Here is a 23763-nt window from a genome sequence, read left to right as displayed (position 1 = left end):
GCCGTGTAGACTGAAGCAAAGAATCCATTTAGTTTCTCCGCAATGACTTTATCATCTTTAAACGCTCTTTTTGTATCTCGATCATCAAGGGGCCCCACTGGTTGTTTAGGAGGCTTCCTGCTTCTGATGTACTTAAAAACATTTTGTTATTACCTTTGGAGTTTTTGGCTAGCCGTTCTTCAAACTCCTCTTTGGCTTTTCTTATTACACTCTTGTACTTAAGTTTGCAGTGTTTATGCTCCTTTCTATTTGCCTCACTAGGATTTGACTTCCACTTTTTAAAGGAAGCCTTTTTATCACTCACTGCTTCTTTTACATGCTTGTTAAGCCACGGTGGCTCTTTTTTAGTTCTTTTACTGTGTTTCTTAATTTGGAGTATACTATTATGGTGTCTTTAAAAAGCGCCCATGCAACTTGCAGGGATTTCACTTTAGTCACTGTACCTTTTAACTTCTGTTTAACTAACCCCTTCAGTTTTGCATAGTTCTCCCTTTTGAAATTAAATGCCACAGTGTTGGGCTGTTGAGATGTTCTTCCCACCACAGGGATGTTGAATGCTATTGTATTATGGTCACTATTTCCAAGCAGTCCTGCTATAGTTACCTCTTGGACCAGCTCCTGCGTTCCACTCAGGATTAAAACTAGAGTTGCCTCTCCCCTTGTGGGTTCCCGTACCAGCTGCTCCATGAAGCAGTCATTTAAAGTATCGAGAAATTTTATCTCTGCATTTCATCCTGAAGTGAAATGTTCCCAGTCAATATGGGGATAATTGAAATCCCCCACTATTATTGGGTTCTTAATTTTGATAGCCTCTTTAATTTCTCTTAGCATTTCATCATCACTATTACTGTCCTGGTCAGGTGGTCAATAATAGATCCCTAATGTTATATTTTTATTAGCGCATGAAATTTCTATCCATAGAGACACTATGGAACATGTGGATTCGCTTAAGATTTTTACTTCATTTGAATCTACATTTTCTTTTGCATATTTAGGGAGAAGGGATAGCTCAGTGGTTTGAGCATTGGCTTGTTAAACCCAGGGTTGTGAGTTCAATCCTTGAGGAGGCCACTCAGGGATCTGGGCCAAAAATTGGTCCTGCCTAGTGAAGACAGGGGGCTGGATTTGATGACCTTTCAGGGTCTCTTCCAGTTCTAGGAGATTGGTATGTCTCCTCTTATTATATAGTGCCACTCTCCCCCCGTTTCACAACCTGTTCTGTCCTTCTGATATATTTTGTACCCTGGAATGATTGTGTCCCATTGATTGCTCTCAGTCCACTAGGTTTCTGTGATGCCTATTATATCAATATCCTCCTTTATCACAAGGCATTCTAGTTCACCCATCTTATTATTTAGACTTCTAGCATTTGTGTACAAGCACTTTAAAAACTTGCCTCTGTTTATTTGTCTGCCATTTTCTGATGTGTCAGATTCTTTTTTATGTGACTGTTTCTCATCTGATCTGGCCCTTACATTATCCTCTTCCATCCTCTGCTCCTGACTATAACCTGGAGATTCTCTATCATTAGACTCTTCCCTAAGAGAAGTCTGTGTCCGATCCACATGCTCCTCTGCAGCAATTGGCTTTCCCCCATCTCCTAGTTTAAAAACTGCTCTGCAACCTTTTTAATGTTTAGTGCCAGCAGTCTGGATCCACTTTGGTTTAGGTGGAGCCCATCTCTCCTGTATAGGCTCCCCCCATCCCAAAAGTTTCCCCAGTTCCTAATGAACGTAAACCCCTCCTCTCTACACCATCGTCTCATCCACACATTGAGACATTGAAGCTCTGCTTGCCTACCTGGCCCTGTGCGTGGAACTGGGAGCATTTCTGAGAATGCCACCATAGAGATCCTGGATTTCAGTCTCTTCTCTAGCAGCCTAAATTTGGCTTCTGGGACATCTCTCCTACCCTTCCCTATGTCATTGGTACCTACATGTACCACGACCACCGGCTCCTCCCCAGCACTACACATAAGTCTGTCTAGATGCCTTGAGAGATCCGCAACCTTCACACCAGGCAGGCAAGTCACCATACGGTTCTCCCGGTCATCACAAACCCAGCTATCTACATTTCTAATGATCGAATTTCCCATTACTAACACCTGCCTTTTCCTAGCAAATGGAGTTCGCTTCCCCGGAGAGGTAACCTCAGTGCGAGAGGCAACCCCAGCACCATCTGGAAGGAGGGTCTCAACTATGGGAAGGTTTCCCTCTGCTCCCATTGACTGCTCTGCTTCCCTGGGCCTTTCATCCTCCTCAACAGCGCAGGGGCTGTCTGATTGGAGGTGGGACAATTCTACAGTGTCCCAGAAAGCCTCATCAACATACCGGTACCTCTCTGCCTCTCTTAGCTCCTCCAGTTCCGCCACCCTGGCCTCCAAAGTCTGTACGTGGTCTCTGAGGGCCAGAAGCTCCTTGCACCGACTGCACACATACGCCACCCACCCACAGGGCAGGTAATCATACATGGTACACTCAGTGCAATAAACTGGATAGCCCCCACTCTGCTGCTGGGCTTCTGCCTGCATTGTCTCCTAGTTAATGGAAGGGTTGTTTAAAGGGTTGTTTAAAGCAAGAAGCTTTGAATGTAGTTTGGTTTATAGGTTTTAAGGGGACTAAAGGGGCACAGATAGGACCGACAAGGGACCCCCACTCCCTTTCTGAACTCCCTTGCGAAACTCCCTGTTAGTAGCCCTGTTCACAAGCGATCACATCATAAGTACAATGCATGGCAATGAACCCCTCCCCCCAAAAATGACCCCCCAAGGCAATCCACCCCAACCTCACCACAAGCACATTCATACCAGTGCTGTTCTCCCTCTTCCCTTTGGGCCAGGCAAGCCCATCATGCTGGAGCACGCAGCATCCCTGACTTCTGGTGCCCAGGTACATCCAGCACCAGCACTTTCTGGCTGGTCTGTAAACACGTCAATCTGCCAAATGCACATTTGACGCCGGCTGAGCATGGCATTCAACCTCCTCTTGCCAAGGTCTCTGAGATCAGGGGACAGTTTGATTAGCCAAGGCAAAAGGGTGCACATAAGGTCCTCAAGTAAACAGGGGAGACAGTAGCTCCACTTATGACGATGTAATTTGGTGGGAATAGTGTCCCCGCCTGTCCTTGAATGTAGCCCCCCAATAGGCAGAAAACCCCGGCACCACGATCTGTCCAGTGCAGCCCACGCTGGCATCCATCCATTGGAGTCTGTGGCCCACCTGGGCCTGCATACCAATGGAGCAGTGCCCTTTGCGGTTCATGTCCTCATGTGCTTCTTGAGGAAGACAAACTATGGGCCCATGAGTCCCATCAATGGCCCCAGTGCAGTCTGGAAACCCCATTCTCTCAAAGTCTGCAATAGCTCCACATTGGGAGTAACTCACATGCCTGACTGCCTCAGAAACCTCTGCCACCACTTTACCCCCAGCCAGACTTCCAACACCAAGCTGGGTAGTAATGGCCCTATAGCAGTCTGGTGTAGCCAGCTTCCAGACAGGTATAACACTCTGGGCCGGAGTGGCCTGCCTCATGCATGTCTTTATGCTGGAGGGGTGGCGCAAGCTGCATGGTGATGTGATCCCACCAGTCCATGTTTGTGGCCCTGCTTCAGCAGCAGCTATGCCAAGAGTCATGAGCAGCATCAGCCATGTCTGTGTCCTCCTCCTGCTCCATCATTAGCTCTTTGGTGGGCCAGAAAATGCTGCCGGGACATCCACTGGAGTCTCATGGAAGTTCTGCCCGTTTCCTGAAACAGGAGTGACAGTGCAAGTTCTTCAAATGACACCTCCTCATGTTGCTGGCTCCGGTTGCTGGGACTGTGCAGATCGAAATGCCGAGTCAGTAGGATGTGTCAGTGGCTGTTCAAACTTCCTGTGACAGCCCGGGGTGGACAGTCAAGTTTTTCCACACAGCACCACGAAGACAGAGCTAGAGCAGCCACCTTTCGGGAGTGTGGGTCAGTGGTCAATTAGCCACTGGGCTAACAGGGTCCGTGCCCAGGGGCCCCGGCCAATTGGGGGGGCCCCAGAAAAATGGGCTCCCCTGCGTCTGATCCACCTGCCCAACACTCCTGCTGCCCCCGCACCTCAACCCCAGGCGTGCCAGTTGGGGGGGGGCAAGCCCCCACACCCTGATCCCATTTCCCTAGCACACAGTTTTGGAAGCCTTGGCTTAATTGTCTGCAAATGTGTATAGCTGTTGGTGCATGCTGGGTTGGTGCAAGCTGTGTGTGTGTGTGTGTGTGTGTGTGTGTGTGTGTGTGTGTGTGTGAGAGGGAATCTGACTCTGAACTGAATGCTTCTCCATCTGGCCTTGAGTCACCCCTATGCAAGCCCACTTGCTTCACTGGGGTTGTGCAGCTAAAACTGGGCCCTTTGCACCTTGCACCCTCCTCAAGTTTCTGAACATAAAACTAGATTCACTTTTGCACTGGCCAGGCAGGGGCTGGACCCAGCACTAACATACCCTCTCCTCTCTGCTCCCGCTGGCAGGAAGTGCCCTGAAGGATACATGTGTATGAAAGCAGGAAGGAATCCGAACTATGGCTACACCAGCTATGACACTTTTAGCTGGGCTTTCCTTTCTCTCTTCCGCCTCATGACTCAGGACTTTTGGGAGGATCTCTTCCAGCTGGTGAGCCCTTTCTTTCCTTTTATTCGGGTTTTCCCACTGGCAGAGGCAATAGCTTGCATTCGATTGCATGTCCCCACACACATGGCAGGGGTCCTTTGAATTAAAGGTCATTGTGGTTTTTTGTTTTTTTTTTAATTTTCCTCTTGTTTTGTAAAAGCAGCAAAGAGTCCTGTGGCACCTTATAGACTAACAGACGTACCGGAGCATGAGCTTTCGTGGGTGAATACCCACTTCGTCGGATGCATGTATTCGCCCATGAAAGCTCATGCTCCAATACGTCTGTTAGTCTATAAGGTGCCACAGGACTCTTTGCTGCTTTTACAGATCCAGACTAACACGGCTACCCCTCTGACTCTTGTTTTGTGTGTGGTGATGGAGGGTCCAGCCCATCTGTGGGCTGGGAGATCTAAAACATGCCTCTGGTCACACAGTGTAAAGCACGTGGGAGCTTGTTGCTTATAGATATTCATCCAAAAGCATCTGGGCTGGAAGGGAGCACCTGGCTAAGTGCAATGGGGCATATTTTCCATGGAGCTGGGCCTGATGTAACCAGTCCACATGCTACAGTTGACAACAGACATAATCACAATCCACTAAATAAGTCTCACCCAGGCAGACTTGGAGCTGGGATTGCAACCTTTGCCCTTAGTTGCAAGGACAGGGGCTGAAGGAGAACTTACAGCTGGTGGGAATAGCAGGTCCTCTATCTTCTCTGTTGGGGCATCACTAGAGGGCAAGATCACACAGGTATACTCATGTTCTACTGAGCCCGCCAGTTTGTGTCTGTACCCAGAGTCTGAGACCTCCCGGGGCCAGGGGCGTTTGGATGAGCCTGTTGTGATGATCAGAGTCTGCCCTCCATATCCAGGTTCGGCTTCTCAGCCCCTCAGGAGTGTGAGGATCTGTTGTTTTCATTCACGGTCATCCCTCAGACGCCACTGCTGTAATTCTGGTGGAAGCACCAGGCATGCCATCCCAGAGCGCATGTCAGAGGAGAGCCCAGATGTGCTGAGGTTTCTGGGGACTGTAGCATAACTCACAACCCACTGACACTCACTGCAGCATAAGTGATGAGGTGAGGGTTAGCTGGAAGTAAGGGCCTCTCAGTCATGTGAGGAGAAGGTGAATCAAAGCCACACCCATCACTGGGAGGAGGCACTAAGGTAGCCTAGCAATTAGAGAGTTAAGAGGCTAGTGGTCTGACCTTCTGCGATGGAACATGCCTCTTCTTCCCACAGACCCTCCGCGCCGCTGGGAAAACGTACATGATCTTCTTTGTGGTGGTCATATTCCTTGGTTCCTTCTACCTCATCAACCTGATCCTGGCTGTTGTAGCGATGGCCTATGCTGAGCAAAACGATGCTACCATGCTGGAGGAGCAGCAGAGAGAGAAGGAGTTTCAGCAGCTCCTGGAGCAGCTGAAGAAGCACCAGGAGGAACAAGAGAAACTGGTCAGTGCTACGGGGGCCTGGCTGTCATGGGGATTGGGCGCACTAAGAATGTGGGGCCAGAGTCTAGTTCTGTACTGCAGCTGGGAGCAAGCCACCCGGACCAGTTGACAGGGCAGAGCTGGAACTAGTGCCAGAGTGGACTCTACAGCTCGGGCTGCCAAGTGTAGGGGGTTGGGTGGGAAGGATCAAAGGAAGGGGACACCAAGGGGAAGGGAAGATGAGGAAAAGGGGAGGCACTGGGCGGAAGAGTGAGCTCAGCCAGTGGCAGTGGTAGGGAGGGGTGGGATTACAGAGAACTAACAGCCAATGTCATCCCCAAAGATGGGATGAGAAATCCAGGCTACGGGGTCCTCCACTGAAGCTAAGGAGCCCCCAGCCCGACAGAGGACGGGGTGCAAATGTGGCTCAGAAGCCTGGCAGTTCTGTGTGGCCATTCCCTGCCAGAGCTGGGAGGAGCTTGCAGGGCTGGGCTGAAGTCCCCAAATCCTCTTGGCTCCTTTCTCAAAGCAGCCTGTGCCAGGCAGACCTGAAGTAGGTAAATTAGGGATGTCCAGTCCCAACTCCTCCCACCTCCCCATTGGACTCACCCCTAGGCACCACACCCAGCAGCCTCAGGGGTCCTGCCCACATTGTGAGCAGCAGATGGGAAGGGCCTTCACAGTCTTCTGGCACCATCCTTCACTCCGCTCTGAAATGCAGCCTCTGGGGCTCCGATCCTGGGCTGTAAGGTTGCCAGTTTTGGTTGGATGTGTTCCTGGAGGTTTCATCACATGACATAATCGTTCATTAAAGATTCATCTTTAATTCCTGGAGACTCCAGGACAATCCTGGAGGGTTGGCAACCTTACTGGTTGCACTGTAGCTGCTCTGCCCTGAGCAGCTTCTCAGCCCCTGCTCCGTGAAGCTTGCCTAGGGGGTGTGGCCAGAGCAATAGGGGTGTGGCGTAGGCATCCCCGCATCCTGGTGCTGTCAGGCATTGCAGCAGGTGCACGTTAGAGTGACCCTCAGGCAGGTCTATCTTACACTGAAGGAATGGCCCAGGACCTGGGGGCGGGAGGTGGCTTAAGGCCACGTTTGAACCCCCTGTCATCTATTGTGACAAGGGCTCCTTAGCTGCAGCCTAGAATCTCTTGTCTCATTTGCTGTGTTGCTGTTGGCTGTTAGTTCCCACCTCCCCCTACCACTGGCTCGGTTCACTCTTCTGCCCAGTGGGCCTCTCTCCCTCCCCTCTTCCTCATCTTCCCTTCCCCTCAGCGAGCCCATCACTACGTGCACTCCCTACACATAGCAAGCCTGTAAAATATGGGCAAAAGCTTCTCCAGCATCTGACACAGCTGCCTTGCCAGTGTCTGCTCCAGGTACTTGTCATTTTTAATATCCTCTAATCACCATTTTGGCCCTTGCTGGCTTCTTCCCGATTTTTCCCCATGACCCATCCCTGCAAATCTAATTTTTGGTTGGGCAAATGACCAGCTTCCTCACTGATCAAGAAAAATGCAAAATTGTGATTTGCTGTCTCAGTCATCTGCCTCTGATCCCCCAGCAGTTGAACTAGGATCTCTGTTTCCAGCCCATGTTTCGCTACCGTGTCCTACGTGGAGATGGTTCGCTTTCCCTTGGAGACCTTGGTGTCTGCCCATCACTGTTCTCTGCAGGGACGACCTAAGGTGCAAAGTTCATAGCTGACCTCTAATGCTCACCCACCTTTGGCAAGAGACCTTCATAAGGGCCCAATGTGCTGTCATTAAATACACCCCCAACTTGCTTTCCCCCCCGCAACCAGCTAAGGAAGTGGCTAACCCATGCCCTGCCAAAGGGTCAAGGGTGCAGGGAGTGTGCAGGGTTAGGATGGGGCCATGCCTAGATCTTTGCAATGATAATACTAATCCCATTTCCTGCTTTTCATTTTCAAAGCCCTACGTTAATTAATGAACCCTCCAGACACCTCAGTGCGGTTTTATTTATTATTACCCCAGCCTGTAGATGGGGGGAGACTATAAAACTGGGATAATGACGCTCAGCGCAGCTGAGTGTGAACCCGAAATGCTGTGATTTTGTTCCATTCCGAAATGGAATGAACACCAAAACACTGACATTTCCTGTGAACTAAATTCAGAAAAAAATGGTTTGGGGTTGATTGAAACGTTTTGTTTTGATAAAATAAAAACGCTTTGTTAGGCTTTTAAAACTTTTTTTAAAAATGATTTAAACACCATGAATTTTCTGCCAAAGAGTCATATTGAAATAAAAATGGAAACATGCTGCTCCAAAAAATGTCAAAACGGGCCATTTCAACATGATCAAAGTGCTTTGCGTCGTGGTGGTGGCATGGGAGGGGGGAATTAAAATTTCATCAGAATCAATAAGTTTCTCTAAATGTGTCCATTTGAACAAAAATGGTTTGTTTCATCAAAAAACCACTTTGATGAAAAAATGGTGTCCAATGCTAATGCTCACCCACCTTTGGCAAGAGAACTTCATACAAACCGAGTGTGCTGTCATTAAATACACCCCCAACTTGCTTCCCCTCCACATTCATTCAGATAAGGAAGTGGCTAATCCATGCCCTGCCAAAGGGTCATATCCAGCTTCTCTTCCTACCAGAGGAGATGTGCTTCACCACCCTTCTAGTGAAATAGTGTTTCCTAATATCCAACCTAGACCTCCCCCATTGCAACTTGAGACCATTGCTCCTTGTTCTGTCATCTGCCACCACTGAAAACAGCTGAGCTCCATCCTCTTTGGAACCCTGCTTCAGGTAGTTGAAGGCTGCTATCAAATCCCCCCTCACTCTTCTCTTCTGAAGCCTAAACAAGCCCAGTTCCCTCAACCTCTCCTCGTAAGTCATGTGCCCCAGTCCCCTGATCATTTTCGTTTCCCTCTGCTGGACTGTCTCCAATTTGTCCACATCCTTTCTGTAGTGTGGGGCCCAAAACTGGATGTAATACTCCAGATGTGGCCTCACCATTGCTGAATAGAGGGGAATAATCACTTCCCTTGATCTGCTGGCAATGCTCATACTAATACAGCCATTAGCCTTCTTGGCAACAAGGGCACACTGCTGACTCATATCCAGCTTCTCATCCACTGTAATCCCCGGGTCCTTTTCTGCAGAACTGCTGCCTAGCCATTCGGTCCCTAGTCTGTAGCAGTGTATGGGATTCTTCCGTCCTAAGTGTAGGACTCTGCACTTGTCCTTGTTGAACCTCATCAGATTTATTTTGGCTCAATCCTCCAATTTGTCTAAGTCACTCGGCTTTGAGTTTGGTTTACTTTGAACTGAGAATGTGCTGAGAGTAGGGTGACCAGATGTCCCGATTTTATAGGGACAGTTCTGATATTCAGGGCTTTGTCTTTTATAGGTGCCTATTACCCCCCACCCCCGTCATGATTTTTCACACTTCCTATCTGGTCACCCTAGCTGAGAAGGGAGAACTGTTTGCACACAGCGGTAGCTCTGGGGCCCTGAGGAGAAAAGACACATCAGCAGTGGGAGAGGTTGCACCATTTCCATTCCTCAAGGAGATAACTCTGGCAGCTGTTACTCATGTCCCTTCCTGTGTGGAGCTGACAGGGAGGCAGCACGAGCTGTGTCATTTCCAAGGTGCATCTTGACCATTTTCATGAGGAAAGACTAAGCATTAAGCAAAGGGAAATGTGTCATCAAAGCATTGCCTTAGTCTCCGCAGAAAGATTCCCTCCCCTCCCCCCAACACACGCACTGCATCCCACTGAGGAAGCTCCCACCGCAAAAGTCTCTGGTGTCTTTGCAGTTACGAGACCGTAAATCAAGCGGCAGCTCCCAGAGCAGCAGCGCAGTGGAGAAGAAGACAGGGGACTCTGCCACAGCTGCGGCTAACAACGAAGGCAAATCCAAAGACTGCAACGGGCGAGTCATACCCAGGGTCATGCTGGAGCGCTCGGCGATGGTTGAGGAAGTATATTCTGGTTATGTTTCCTCTCTCTGGGGCTGTCTGTGCATGGCAGGCTGGATTCGTCTCTGCACTGCTACAGAGCCCAGCAGAGGGACCAAGTGGGGAGAGGTTGAACTTGTCTGTCCTGGGGCTGATGGGAGCCACAGTCTGAGGGCTGCCCCAACTTGTTCTGCTTGCTGCAATGGCTGTGATGGACTGTTACAGCCCAGCAGAACATCTGGGGCTAACACTCCAGCCAAGACCCGGTCCTGTCCCCAGCTCCAATCACTTCCCTTTTTTACAGCTTTCAGCCTAGGACATCCCTCAGGGGACTAACGACCTGCCTTTACTGCAGCCATAGAGTCATCTGATGGTTTCATAGAATCATATCATAGAATCATAGAATCTCAGGGTTGGAAGGGACCTCAGGAGGTCATCTAGTCCAACCCCCTGCTCAAAGCAGGACCAAACCCAACTAAATCATCCCAGCCAGGGCTTTGTCAAGCCTGACCTTAAAAACCTCTAAGGAAGGAGATTCCACTACCTCCCTAGGGAACCCATTCCAGTTCTTCACCACCCTACTAGTGAAAAAGTTTTTCCTAATATCCAACCTAAACCTCCCCCTCTGCAACTTGAGACCATTACTCCTTGTTCTGTCATATTCTACCACTGAGAACAGTCTAGATCCATCCTCTTTGGAACCCCCTTTCAGGTAGTTGAAAGCAGCTATCAAATCCCCCCTCATTCTTCTCTTCTGCAGACTAAACAATCCCAGTTCCCTCAGCCTCTCCTCATAAGTCATGTGCTCCAGCCCCCTAATCATTTTTGTTGCCCTCCGCTGGACTCTCTCCAATTTATCCACATCCTTCTTGTAGTGTGGGGCCCAAAACTGGACACAGTACTCCAAATGAGGCCTCACCAGTGCTGAATAGAGGGGAATGATCACATCCCTCGATCTGCTGGAAGTGCCCCTACTTATACAACCCAAAATGCCATTAGCCTTCTTGGCAACAAGGGCACACTGTTGACTCATATTCAGCTTTTCGTCCACTGTAACCCCTAGGTCCTTTTCTGCAGAACTGCTGCCCAGCCATTCGGTTCCTAGTCTGTAGCCGTGCATGGGATTCTTCCGTCCTAAGTGCAGGACTCTGCACTTGTCCTTGTTGAACCTCATCATATTTCTTTTGGCCCAATCCTCTAATTTGTCTAGGTCCCTCTGTATCCTATCCCTACCCTCCAGCGTATCAACCACTCCTCCCAGTTTAGTGTCATCTGCAAACTTGCTAAGGGTGCAGTCCACACCATCCTCCAGATCGTTAATGAAGATATTGAATAAAACCGGCCCCAGCACCGACCCTTGGGGCACTCCACTTGATACCGGCTGCCAACTAGACATGGAACCATTGATCACTACCCGTTGAGCCCGACCATCTAGCCAGTTTTCTATCCACCTTACCGTCCATTCATCCAGCCCAGACTTCTTTAACTTGCTGGCAAGAATACTGTGGGAGACTGTATCAAAAGCTTTGCTAAAGTCCAGAAATAGTACATCCACTGCTTTCCCCTCATCCACAGAGCCGGTTATCTCGTCATAGAAGGCAATTAGGTTAGTCAGGCATGACTTGCCCTTGGTGAATCCATGCTGACTGTTCCTGATCACTTTCCCCTCCTTTAAGTGGTTCAGGATTGATTCCTTGAGGACCTGTTCCATGATTTTTCCAGGGACTGAGGTGAGACTGACTGGCCTGTAGTTCCCTGGATCTTCCTTCTTCCCTTTTTTAAAGATGGGCACTACATTAGCTTTTTTCGAGTCATCCGGGACCTCCCCCGATCGCCATGATTTTTCAAAGATAATGGCCAATGGCTCTGCAATCTCATCGGCCAACTCCTTTAGCACCCTCGGATGCAGTGCATCCGGCCCCATGGACTTGTGCTCGTCCAGCTTTCCTAAATAGCCCCGAACTACTACTTTCTCCACAGAGAGCTGGTCACCTCCTCCCCATACCGTGCTGCAGAGTGCAGCTGTCTGGGAGCTGACCTTGTCTGTGAAGACAGAGGCAAAAAAAGCATTGAGTACACTAGCTTTCTCCACATCCTCCGTCACAAGGTTCCCTCCCTCATTCAGCAAGGGGCCCACACTTTCCTTGACTTTCTTCCTGTTGCTAACATACCTAAAGAAACCCTTCTTGTTACTCCTAACATCTCTGGCTAGCTGCAACTCCAAGTGTGATTTGGCCTTCCTGATTTCACACCTGCATGCCTGAACAATACTTTTATACTCCTCCCTGGTTATTTGTCCAATCTTCCACTTCTTGTAAGCTGTTCTTTTGTGTTTAAGACGAGCAAGGATTTCACTGTTAAGCCAAGCTGGTCGCCTGCCATATTTACTTTTCTTCCTACACATCGGGATGGTTTGTTCCTGCAACCTCAATAAGGTTTCTTTGAAATACAGCCAGCTTTCCTCGACTCCTTTCCCCGTCATGTTATTCTCCCAGGGGACCTTGCCCATCAGTTCCCTGAGGGAGTCGAAGTCTGCTTTTCTGAAGTCCAGGGTCTCTGTTCTACTGCTTTCCCTTTTTCCTTGTGTCAGGATCCTGAACTCGACCATCTCATGGTCACTGCCTCCCAGGTTCCCATCCACTATTGCTTCCTCTACTATTTAAGGAGCTTCCCACAGTAGCTCCAGACCCATCTGGTTATTACCTGCCTAGCTCTTCCTTTTAGTCCAGCCCAGGCTGTGCCATGAGGACCCATGTGATTGTTATGCTGCCCTCCCTCTAAGTGTGTTTAACGGACTGCTGTGACCCATGTCCTCATACTATGACCTGCTCTCCTTTTTATAGCCAAGTCCTGTGGACGAGCAAGGCAAGGCCGATCCTGATCACCTGCTAGCAGGCAGCCAAGACAGGCCTGGTCTCCAGCAGAGAGCAGAGAGCGCCGTCAGCATGATCTCGAACACCATGGAAGGTAGATTCCCGCCCTGATCAAGCAGGGGCTGTGCTGGGTACTGTTCAGCTGGAAAATGCCAAGCCGAGGACACACTCCCATGTACCACAGAGAGCTCTGTATGGATTGACTGTAACGCTGACAATCAGTGTCAAATCCATAAAGGCTCTGAGAAGCAAAAAGGATTTTCAGGACAAATGTTGCTTAATATAAACCAGAGAATAGGAGCATAGGATTGGAAGGGACCTGTCGGGTCAGTGAGTGTGGGCCCTCGCTATTGCACGCAACCCGTCATATTGTTCTGTTCATAAACTTAGCAAACTCCATCTTAAAACTAGTGAGGATGGCTTCCCCCACTGTGCCCACTGCGGGGGGCTGTGCCAGACCCTCCCACCTTGGATGATTAGAAACCTTCTTCTAATTTCTAGCCTAAATTTATTCCCAGACAGTTTTCTCCCCTTTAGTTCTTGTGCCAACATTCTCCCTCTCTGGGGTTTACCCCTCCCCCCAAGGTTTGCTATCAACACAATTCAGTGCTATCCCAGCTCCAGGCTAGCTATGCTATGCTGTTCCCCTCTTCCCCATCCTTCGTCTGCTGCTTGTCTTAGACTGTAAGACTGCTTAGTGTAGGTCCAGTCTCCTCTAGTGCCTGGTCTGCCAAACTAGCTGCTCAAGGAGTTGCTCCTTTAGCTCAGGTGACAGTAGTGCATGCTCTGCACATGAAAAGTGCTTTCAGTCCCTGCTGATAACAGTGCTTATTGCCCAAGCCCTTTGAGGCAGAGGCTGTGTATTTCAGAGCTCATCAGGTTGTGGGCACACTGCAGGATTCCAAAGAGAGGATAAAATGAGCAGAGCGAGACGGCAAACAGTCATAATGTCACTTCAAACCCCAGATTCATCTCTTAGCTCCTGGCTGCCTGGTTCCACGGCCGGGTCCACATGGGATGCTTTTCTTAACTCGAGTAAGATGTCCCATAGACTCCTTGGCAACGGTTTGTGTTATGGACCCAGCCAGAGCTGCTATTCAGTCTTTATAGCAAGTGCAGCCAGGAGTGATTCTGTGACTTCCTAAATAAAAGCACACTCTATTCATTCACTGATTTATCCTCCTGGCTATAACATGTCTCTTCGACGCCAGCCCTTAGCCAATCCCATCTGTGAACACAAATACAAAAGCTGCAAGCTGATCCAGCATAGGGACTGTCAATTCGGGCATTCCAGCTGACCCCAGCTGCACTGGGGGACAGGCCCCCATTAAGATAGCCAAGATCCAAAGCTCACAAAAGGTTTGATAGACCAGGAATAGTTTATTCATTGACTCCTTACCCTTTCCAGTCCTCTTTGATTTAGTGGATCAGCTGCATTTCCCCTGGATCTGTTCCATCAGAGATGCAGCTGTTCTACAATAATTGGGGCTGGGATATTCAGAGGCCCAAGGGAGTTAGGCACTCAATCGCAGTGGCTGTCTCAGATTGTAAGCCACTTAGGGCAGGGACCATCTGTTTGTTCAGCACATAGCACAATAGGGTTCAGGGCCAGGAGTGGAGCTCCTGGTTGCTATGGTAATACGAATAAATATATAAATAACCATTTCAGTGGGATTCGGGTACTGACCTCCTGGCTCATTTGAAAGCCCTAGCTTAGATCAGCTGCATTTTTGAATGTCAGCCCAGCCAAGCTAGGTTCAGACACTTTTCTCCACCAAGTTGTTTTCCTGTGCTGAGGAGGGAAACGTCACATCCTGGACAGGAGCAGACAGATGTCTGCCAGTGGGTTTGCATACAAGCCTAATGAACACATTCTCAAGGACGAAGATAATGCCTGTGTCCCACAGATGCCTGTGTTCCTGTTACACCTTCATGATGCCGACCACATCTGTGTGCCCCAAACAGCCCTTTGCACAGCCATAACAAAGATTTGGGCACCCTTTTGCACCCACTCTATGCCCAGTGTCCCAGTGCACTAGTCTTGTTGCCAGCGCTAGGCTGGATCTAGAATCCTCAGCCAAGCTCCCATCTGTTGACTAAGCATGTGACTCTTCTCTGGAGGTGCCTGGGCAATGACACGGGGTCTTTGTCTCTTGTTTTCAGAGCTAGAGGAAGCTCACCAGAAATGTCCGCCCTGGTGGTATAAATTTGCCCATATGTTCCTGGTCTGGGACTGCTGCCCTCTCTGGCTGAAGCTGAAGGCATTTGTACGGCTGATCGTGATGGACCCGTTTGTCGACCTAGGGATCACAATCTGCATTGTTCTCAACACGATGTTCATGGCCATGGAGCACTACCCAATGACCGAAGAGTTTGAGAACGTGCTAACTGTGGGGAACCTGGTAGGAAATTGCCTGGCTTTGATTTTTCCATTGATCACCCTTTACAGCTCTGCTCCAGAGCTCGGCGGGGGACCTATGAGCATTGATTGCGGGCATGTGGACAACTCCCTGCCGTACTGCAGGGTTGGATCGCAGCGTGACTGCACCAACTCAAGGAAAGCTACCATGAGAGGCAGAAGGGGACCAGGGGCCGCCCCTGTTTCTTCTGCTGGAGCTTCCCTGGAGAAGCTCACAGGCCTGACACCTCCTTGTCAGCCCTGATGCAACTGTGCATCACAGCCCTGTGGATGGGTCCCAGCCCTCTGTGGGGAGCCTGGTCAAAAAGGCCACTGCCAGCATGGGCAATTCCAAGTGAAGATGAGCTCCAGCCAGCCAGGCTGTCCATCAAGGCACAGCCCCGAAGACTGGTCCTGCCAGCCTGTTCTCTGCCCTGGCAAATCCTGGGATGTCAGACACCGGCCTTGCTCGTTACCCGGCTGAGTGTTCACGTGGCTGTGCAGGTGGGATTTTCCAAGGAGTCGAAAGGAGATAGGCACCCAAATCCCACTGGAATCTGTGAAGTAAGCACCTAACTCCTGTTGGCTCCCTGGAAAACCCTAGGCTGGGAAGACTCCGTATTTGTCTCCTAGCTGTGATCTCCTCCCCAGCAAAGCCAGAGTCTCAGCCCAAGCAGCTTCTGTTTCCATGTTGCGAGGTGTCCCCGTGGCCCAGGGCGGCAAAATGATGATTTCATTCCTTTGTGTCTTCTGAATCGGATCTTTTCTCCTCGCTGGGCTGCACAAGGCCATTTGAACTCTTGTATCTGGACATGGGACCTTCTTAGCTGTCAGCAGAAGCAGGAGACTCCAAGGGCACTTTGCTGGGTATGGGGGGGCCCTGCTGAGGGGCAAACGTAGCTCTTCACAGACCATGGGAATGTGCCACACAATTACCATCCTGCCTGGGAATTTCACTGGGGCATGGCCCCAGCCCCATCAAACTGCTAACTCCCCTTGGCTCTCCTGAACACCCCAGGCTAAAATGTTTCCATACAGTGGAGGATGCATGTTTCACCCACCCATGTTCTCACAAACTCCTCAAGAGGCCAGTGAAGGCCTGTCATTTTAAAGGGGGTTACTGATCCTGGTGGACCTGCAGCCCACTCCTGAGGGTGTGGTACCGGTGCCCCTCTGCACCCGATCTACAGAGCAGGTCAGTCTGTTACAGCCTTTGTTTGTCTTTGCAAACCCAGACAAACTGGGGACCTCAAGACCTGTCCCAGCTGGCGCTAGAGAGCTGGGGTGTAACAGGCTCATTTCCCCTGTGGATCAGGCACAGAGGGGAGCTGTCAGGCACACACCACTGTTTCTGGGAGCTCGCCTTGAGACCAACTGGTGTGATGCTCGGAGGCGCTGAGTGCCTGCAGCCCCACAAATGCCCTGGGGTCTGCGTGTGGGCCGTTCTTCGGAGAATCAGGTTCTAGGCAGCCAGATTGGAGGCCACTTTTGGAAACGCTGCAGCCTGGAAGCTGGACCCCTGGCTCTCTGGGCAGGGCGCAGCAGAGCGCAGGCCCCAGCTCATGCAGGGCTCAAGTCAGCAGCCCCGGAAATCGATTCAGAACTGAGGGGAAGGGCGGCGAGAACAGCGTCCAAGTGTGACTGTAAGGGCAGACTCCCTGGGAACTGCCAGGTCCAGGCAACAGGAGGGGAAGGGAGCACCAGGCAGGAGGAGGAAGGAGTGGTGAGACAGGAGGCTGGCGTTGGAGAGAGGGGAGCAGAAGCGGGTGTAGCAGAGATGGAAGAAGACCGAGCTGTGCTGGCCAAGAAGGTTGTGAGCTTGATGCCGAAGGCGAGAGAGGGCCAGGCGCCTGAGAGAATGGGGCACAGCGGAGTGGCACAGCCAGGGGGCTCTGATCCCTGGGCCAAAGGAAACATCATCTGGGTGTCGAGAGTGAGGAAGAGACCCTCCCAACACGGCAAAGAAATGAGAAGCCCGCGCTGTGTGAGTGCAACGCTGGCTCTGGCTACACGGCATTTGGGGCAGGAGGGTAGGACAGGCAGACAGGCCTGAGCTATATCAGGTGAAGCTGCGGCAGCTCTGGCTGTACGAGCCCAGCCCGGACCCTGGGCAGCTTACCCGCACTGAGGCCTGTGCTGCCGCGGCTTCACTGCTATTGGGCTATGCATGCTGCAGCCACCCCCCCACCCCCTTTGCCATATCCTGTACACGTGTCACTGCAAAACCGGCATTAGCTCCCCCTCCCTGCCCCGTTGCTTTCAGCGTGAGCAGAGCAGGCCTGCGTTAGGTGCTACATGGCAAAGAGGCAAGCACCCAGCAATTCTTCTTGTCACCTTGCCGTAAGGCGGGGGGAAGCCGAAGGGAACTGGGGTCAATATCTACCTGTTTCCCTTTGTGTGCACAACCCTTGCCATCTCCCCTGCAGAGCAGACTGTGCATGTCCAGGTACTTTCTGTCCCTGGCTCTACCTCCATGCAGGGGACCCAGTATTTCATGACTTCACTCCAGTTCCCTTTGCATTTGAACATAAAGCATGCCCCAACCGTCTCTGCCTTCCCTCACATGGCTCGGCTAGTCCCACTCCCAGAGCCGCTGTGCATAGCTGCTGAATGGACACGGAGCGGGGGCCAGCGGCCCTAGGCAGAATGACACTAGTCACATACCAGCTTTGTATCTGATTTCATTCAGGAAATACAAGGGGATTAATAGACTATTGGGTTTAGCACAGTCTATCCACAAAACCAGCTCTGGCTTTTCCTTTAGTCTATTTACAATCCTCCCGCAGAGTTTAAATCCAGGAGGACAGTGGAGGGTGGGGGAGTCAGAGAGCCCTGCCAATGCCTTCCCCAGGCAGGGCTGTGCATGCAGAGAGAGTGAGCATGCTTCCCAATGGCCTAAGCATCCCTATTGCTGCTGCCAAGCACCCACTCAGCCTTGCCCCCTGCCTGCCGCCTCGTGCATGTCGTTCGTGCCGTGGGAGCCCAGCGAGTCAAACCATTCTCCCAAGGATAAGACCTCAGCACATTTGCAAACCGCTTGCCTGCAGCAGCAGAGCAGGATGTGACCCTGCTACAGACTGAAGCAGGGTCAGACAAGAAGGCTGCCAGGGACCCCAGCTGCTCCTCACACTCTCCCCTCCCATCCTGCTCCCCCCAGACCTTATGGAACCCCAGTGAAGGAGGGTCCATGGATTCCGAGGTGGGGAGCATGGCATGAAGCCAGCGCTCCCGCCCGCTGGTGGATTGCCCTCGGGAGTTACATACACCGTGTGCCTAGACTCAGGGCACAGACGTGACTTTGTGGGTCATGACTGAAAGTCGGAGAGTTAGAATAAAACCTCTTCCTGCTGTAGCCTCTTGGGATGAGGAGGAGCAGCTCCCATCATGAGGGGGAACCTGGGCACTGAGCGTGAGCGGAAAGGCCACTAGCCCTTCGGAGATGGGTTTGCCGATTTAAGCGTATCAGAGAGAGCTTCTCCCTGAGACCCAACAGTCGGGTTCTCAGAGCTCACTTACACTTAGGGCACCAAAATCGGTGGCCAGATTTGCCAGAGCTCAGCACACTGGGGCACAGAACTCTTTTGAAAATCTGGCCCATGGTGATGGTAACGTTTGCTGCCATTTGAGTGCCAAACTCAGTCACAGGAGCGGCTCCAGGCACCAGCACGCCAAGCGCATGCCTGGGGCGGCAAGCAATGGAGGGGCGCTCTGCCAGTCGCCGCGAGGGCGGCAGGCAGGTTGCCTTCGGCGCCATGCCTGCGGAGGGTCCGCTGGTCCTGCGGCTTCGGCGGACCTCCTGCAGGCTGCCACCGAATCCGCGGACCGGGACCTCCTGCAGGCTGCCGCCGAATCCGCGGGACCGGGACCTCCTGCAGGCTGCCGCCGAATCCGCGGGACCGGGACCTCCTGCAGGCGTGCCGCCGAATCCGCGGGACCGGGACCTCCTGCAGGCTGCCACCGAATCCGCGGGACCGGGACCTCCTGCAGGCGCGCCGCCGAATCCGCGGGACCGGGACCTCCTGCAGGCTGCCACCGAATCCGCGGGACCGGGACCTCCTGCAGGCAAGCCGCCAAAATACCTAGAGCCGCCCCTGCTCAGTCAGAACTGTAAGGGAAAGTGTTCGTCTCCTGCTCAGAAAGCAGCCGAATGGATTCCACAAACCCATTCTCCCTCCCCTTCCCAGCGAACTCCCGTTTGGACTGAGCCCAGGCAGAATCTCTGAAGAAAACCTTGTGGGGGAGAGAGGTAAGGGAGTTAGAATGAAGAGACCTTTTCCTTGGGCTCGCTTGATCATCTTGTCTGACCTCCTGCCTAGCACAGACCAGAGGATTTCACCCAGGAATTCCTGCATCTGGCTCAGCCCCCTGTGGCTGGACGAGACAATATGATTATAATCAGTCTGGCCGGTGAGGAGATGAAGCCCAGCATGAGTCAAATACAAATGGAAACTAAAGTCAGCAAAATGAGCATTGCTGAGCTGAACATGTGTCGTGTGTGCAACCTACCGTCAGCCCAGCTCTGCACACTCAGAACTCGGGGCCTTGAAATGCAAACACTTGTAGTAGGTGGCTAATTGTCACATAATTGCTACTGTACTGAGGTAATGTGATAATGCAGAGCATCGTTATAGTCCCAATAAGACAGTAATGTGTAAAAGCCAGATCGCTTTACCCAGCAGCCGACCTCAGGGGGAGTGACAGAGGCAGAGAGCTAGACGGGCCCCCTGGGTTTCCTCCTGAGTTGAAAGTAACTTGAGGGTGCTACTTAGTCAACTGGATTTTATTTTGTTGTGACAACATCCCCCATGCCAAGTATTTCTGAAGGCAATTGGTGGCGAAAGCGTTTACCCGGGGCTCACACACAATAGTGCTCTTTCTCCCACTCCCAGTCAGCCCAGAGCTGCCGCATAGCAGCAACACTACCTTCGTTTGGGGTCTCCTGGAGCCCGTCACACTCCCACATGGCTTCCAGCGAAAGAACTCCAGTGCACTCGGTCTCTCTGGGCTTCCAGGAAGAGAATTCCAGGGCTCTGCGTCTTCTCAGGCTCTTGGACTATCTGCTTTAGTTTTACTTTTCCTGTGCCGTTTTGTCTGACATGCCTGGTGCATGACATTTTATGCTCTGCCGTTAGGGCACGTCTACACTGCCCTCGGGGTGTGATGCACAGTGTGGAGACATAGCCGAGCTAGCTTTGGCTGAGTGCCAATAGCAGTGCAGCTGCAGCAGCATGGGCAGTGGCTGCAGCAGCATGGGCAGTGGCTGCAGCAGCATGGGCAGTGGCTGCAGCAGCATGGGCAGTGGCTGCAGCAGCATGGGCAGTGGCTGCTCCACTCTGTACCCAGGGTCCTGGGTGAGCAGGGGTAGCCCACGCCACCCTCCATGCTGCCACAGCTTCACTGCTGTGATTCCCTGAGGAGCTTTCATCTCGCTAGAGAAGAGACAAATGGCCACACTGGCTGAGGCCTATAGTCCATCTAGCTCAGGATCCTCTCTGCCGACAGTAGGCAGAGGCAGATGCTTCAGAGGGAGTGAACAGAACAGGGCAATTATAAGTGATCCATCTGCTGTCGTGCACTCCCAGCGTCTGGCAGTCAGCGGTTAGGGACCCCAGAGCGTGGCTTTGCATCCCTGCCCAGCCTGGCTAATAGCCATTGTTGGGCCTATCCTCCAGGAACTTGCCTAGTTCTTTTTTAAACTCAGTTACACTTTGTGCCTTCACAAGAGCCCCTGGCAAAGCTAGATCGGAGCTGGCTCGGGGATGTCGACGCCTGCTGCCATCGCACCTCCCAGCGGCAGGGCAAACAGACTCTCAGAGGCACACATCAAACTTGCAGCTCTTTACCCCTGGGCTGCTCTGGGAGTGACCAGCTCCCAGTGTAACTAGCCCCCGGAGGTCGGCTGTAAGTTACCTCTGCCCTGCCTGGGCTGCCTCTGAAGAGCTCTGCCATTGCTCAGAATCCCCACAGTGCTGTGTGCTCTGGGCCGGCCACTGGCCCCCCTCACTGCCAGGGACCGACGGCAGTCTTACACAGTGTCCGTAGGGGGGGAATTCTTCCCAGGTCGGGTAAGGGCCGAGGGACTGTCTCAGGACGGAGCTTCCGTCCTCTGGATCTGTGCTGTTTCTATGCCCTCAGACGTGCTAAAAAGTAAACCTGCTTTCCCACCTATGTGTGAGGCCGAGCTCTATGGTGAGCCCTGTGATCCCTATCGTAACTGGGGACGGGGTGGGCGAGGGCTGGGTTGTCCAGCACACCCCGAAACCAGCCTGGAGGCGATGCAGGAGATGGTCCTGAACCCGTCCTTTGACACAAACCAAGTCAGGGGGAGCTGCAGCAGCACCTGTAGCTTCGATCACATGCCTGAAAGGAAAGGCACTGAATGGTCAGTGGTCAGCACCGGGGCCCAGGGCGCACTGCATTATGGTCCCAAGCCAGGGTCCATTGGCAGCAGCACAGGCTCAATTGGCTGTGAATCAGGCCCTCTGGTGCCATGGCATGATCTCAGTCGGCTGCCCACTACTGCTTCCTACGCCTGGGTGGGCTCTGGCGCGAGATCCCCCTGGGGCCCCTCCCCTCCCTCGGGGCACTGTGATGTGCTGATTGTGTGGTGAGCACTAACAGGGTCTGTTTTCAAAGGTCTTCACTGGGATCTTCACCGCGGAGATGGTGCTAAAGCTCATAGCCCTGGATCCCTACGACTACTTCCAGCAGGGGTGGAACATATTTGACAGCATCATTGTCACCCTGAGCTTGGTGGAGCTGGGCCTGGCCAATGTGCAGGGGCTCTCTGTGCTCCGATCCTTCCGCCTGGTAGGTTGCCCTGTGGCTCTGCTGTGCTGAGGGGCTTCATGGCAAGTGCCATACCCAGAGAAGGGTCATTTCTAACTCCTGGGTGGTGACGGTCACTGACTCACCTTGGGTTCAAAGATCAGGCTGATGCAGCCCGGGTTGAACGTTCCGCGTGCCCTGGCGGAGCTGTTAGCATGGTGGGTGCGAGGAAGGCATGTCTGTACGGTCCATTTTAGATGAAATGGCAACAGCAGCTCCCCTAGTCTTACTGGGCCAGTAGCTAAACTCACAGGGGCATCTGCATTCCCTCTGAGCTAATATAGGAACAGCCAGGCTGGATCAGGCCCGAGGTCCGTCCAAACCCGTGTCCAGTCTCTGTCAGAGGCCAGCACCAGATGCTACAGAGAAAGATGCAGGAAGCCATGCAGGAGGTAGTTAGCTATCTGCCCCATGACAATTTCCTCCTAACCACAGTGGTTAGAGGTTGGGTTAGGTGTGGAAGCTGGAGGCTTCGTACCCCTTCCAAAACACTTGTGTTTTTAGTATTTGCCACTCTCACTCTGGATACTATCTGAATGCTTTCACTCAGAATCCTGCATCCTCTTGGTATCAGTGATATCTTGTGACAATGAGTTCCACGGGCCAATCAACGTTTCTGTTTCCACCTCCTTGCAGCTGAGAGTTTTCAAGCTTGCCAAGTCCTGGCCGACCCTCAACATGCTCATAAAGATCATCGGCAACTCCATTGGGGCTCTAGGAAATCTCACCCTGGTACTGGCCATCATCGTCTTCATCTTTGCCGTGGTGGGCATGCAGCTGTTTGGGAAGAGCTATAAGGAGTGTGTGTGCAAGATCTCTCAGGACTGCACGCTGCCCCGCTGGCACATGCATGACTTCTTCCACGCCTTCCTCATTATCTTCCGCATCCTGTGCGGGGAGTGGATCGAGACCATGTGGGACTGTATGCAGGTGGCTGGCCAGCCCATGTGCCTCATTGTCTTCTTGATGGTCATGGTCATCGGAAACCTTGTGGTGAGTTGCTGGCTCACAGTAGTGCCTGTTGATAAAATGGGCCCAAAGGGAGAGCAATGAATACTGGGTTAGATGGACCTTTGGTCTGACCCAGTATGGCCATTCTTATGTTCCTATGTTCTTATCTGAAATCCATGTAAGAAAGACACCTGAGCCATCAAATACTCGCTCTCAGCTCCTCACCCTCTAGCTGCCCAGCCACCAGTCAGTATTGTTATTGGGATAAACATATCCAAGGCGCCATCCCCACAGGATCTGTGCCCCATTGCAAACGTACAGAAGAACATCAGTCCTGCATTACTTATCTTACAGTAGCCCTGTCATAGGTTTGTTCCCCACTTTGAACTTTAGCGTCCAAAAGGTGGGGACCTGCATGTGCTCTTCTAAGCTTAAATCCTAGCTTAGATCTGATAGCGCTGCCACCAACCAAAAATATAGTGGTTTGGTCACTTTCCATTCCCCCCAAACCTTCCCTGGGGAACCCAAGACTCAAACCCCTTGAGTCTTAACGCAAAGGGAAATAAACCATCCCCCACCTTTCCCCTCCCTTGGTCATCTGGAGAGACTCCACTGACTCAAACTCCTTGAATCTAAAACAAAGAGAGATTCACCTTCCCCCTCCTCTTTTCCCCCCACCCCCACCTATCCCTGGTGAGTCAGACTAATCCCCTGGG

General features: G+C 51.9%; 1 protein-coding gene across 1 annotated transcript in view; it reads left to right on the top strand.

The window, feature by feature from the left end:
- Window positions 1–23763, top strand: part of LOC123356399 (sodium channel protein type 4 subunit alpha-like) — a 138285-nt gene that overhangs the window by 55405 nt on the left and 59117 nt on the right. Inside the window, exons 8-14 of the mRNA XM_044999638.1 lie at window positions 4491–4632; window positions 5871–6083; window positions 9857–10021; window positions 12841–12964; window positions 15034–15272; window positions 21905–22078; window positions 22733–23089. Coding sequence (XP_044855573.1) covers window positions 4491–4632; window positions 5871–6083; window positions 9857–10021; window positions 12841–12964; window positions 15034–15272; window positions 21905–22078; window positions 22733–23089 — 1414 coding nt within the window. The remainder of the gene's footprint in view (window positions 1–4490; window positions 4633–5870; window positions 6084–9856; window positions 10022–12840; window positions 12965–15033; window positions 15273–21904; window positions 22079–22732; window positions 23090–23763) is intronic.

Source organism: Mauremys mutica, chromosome 25, assembly GCF_020497125.1.
Source record: "Mauremys mutica isolate MM-2020 ecotype Southern chromosome 25, ASM2049712v1, whole genome shotgun sequence".
NCBI classification, from domain to species: domain Eukaryota; kingdom Metazoa; phylum Chordata; order Testudines; family Geoemydidae; genus Mauremys; species Mauremys mutica.
Note: the sequence above shows the minus strand (reverse complement) of the source record. Positions and strands in the feature narration are given on the sequence as shown.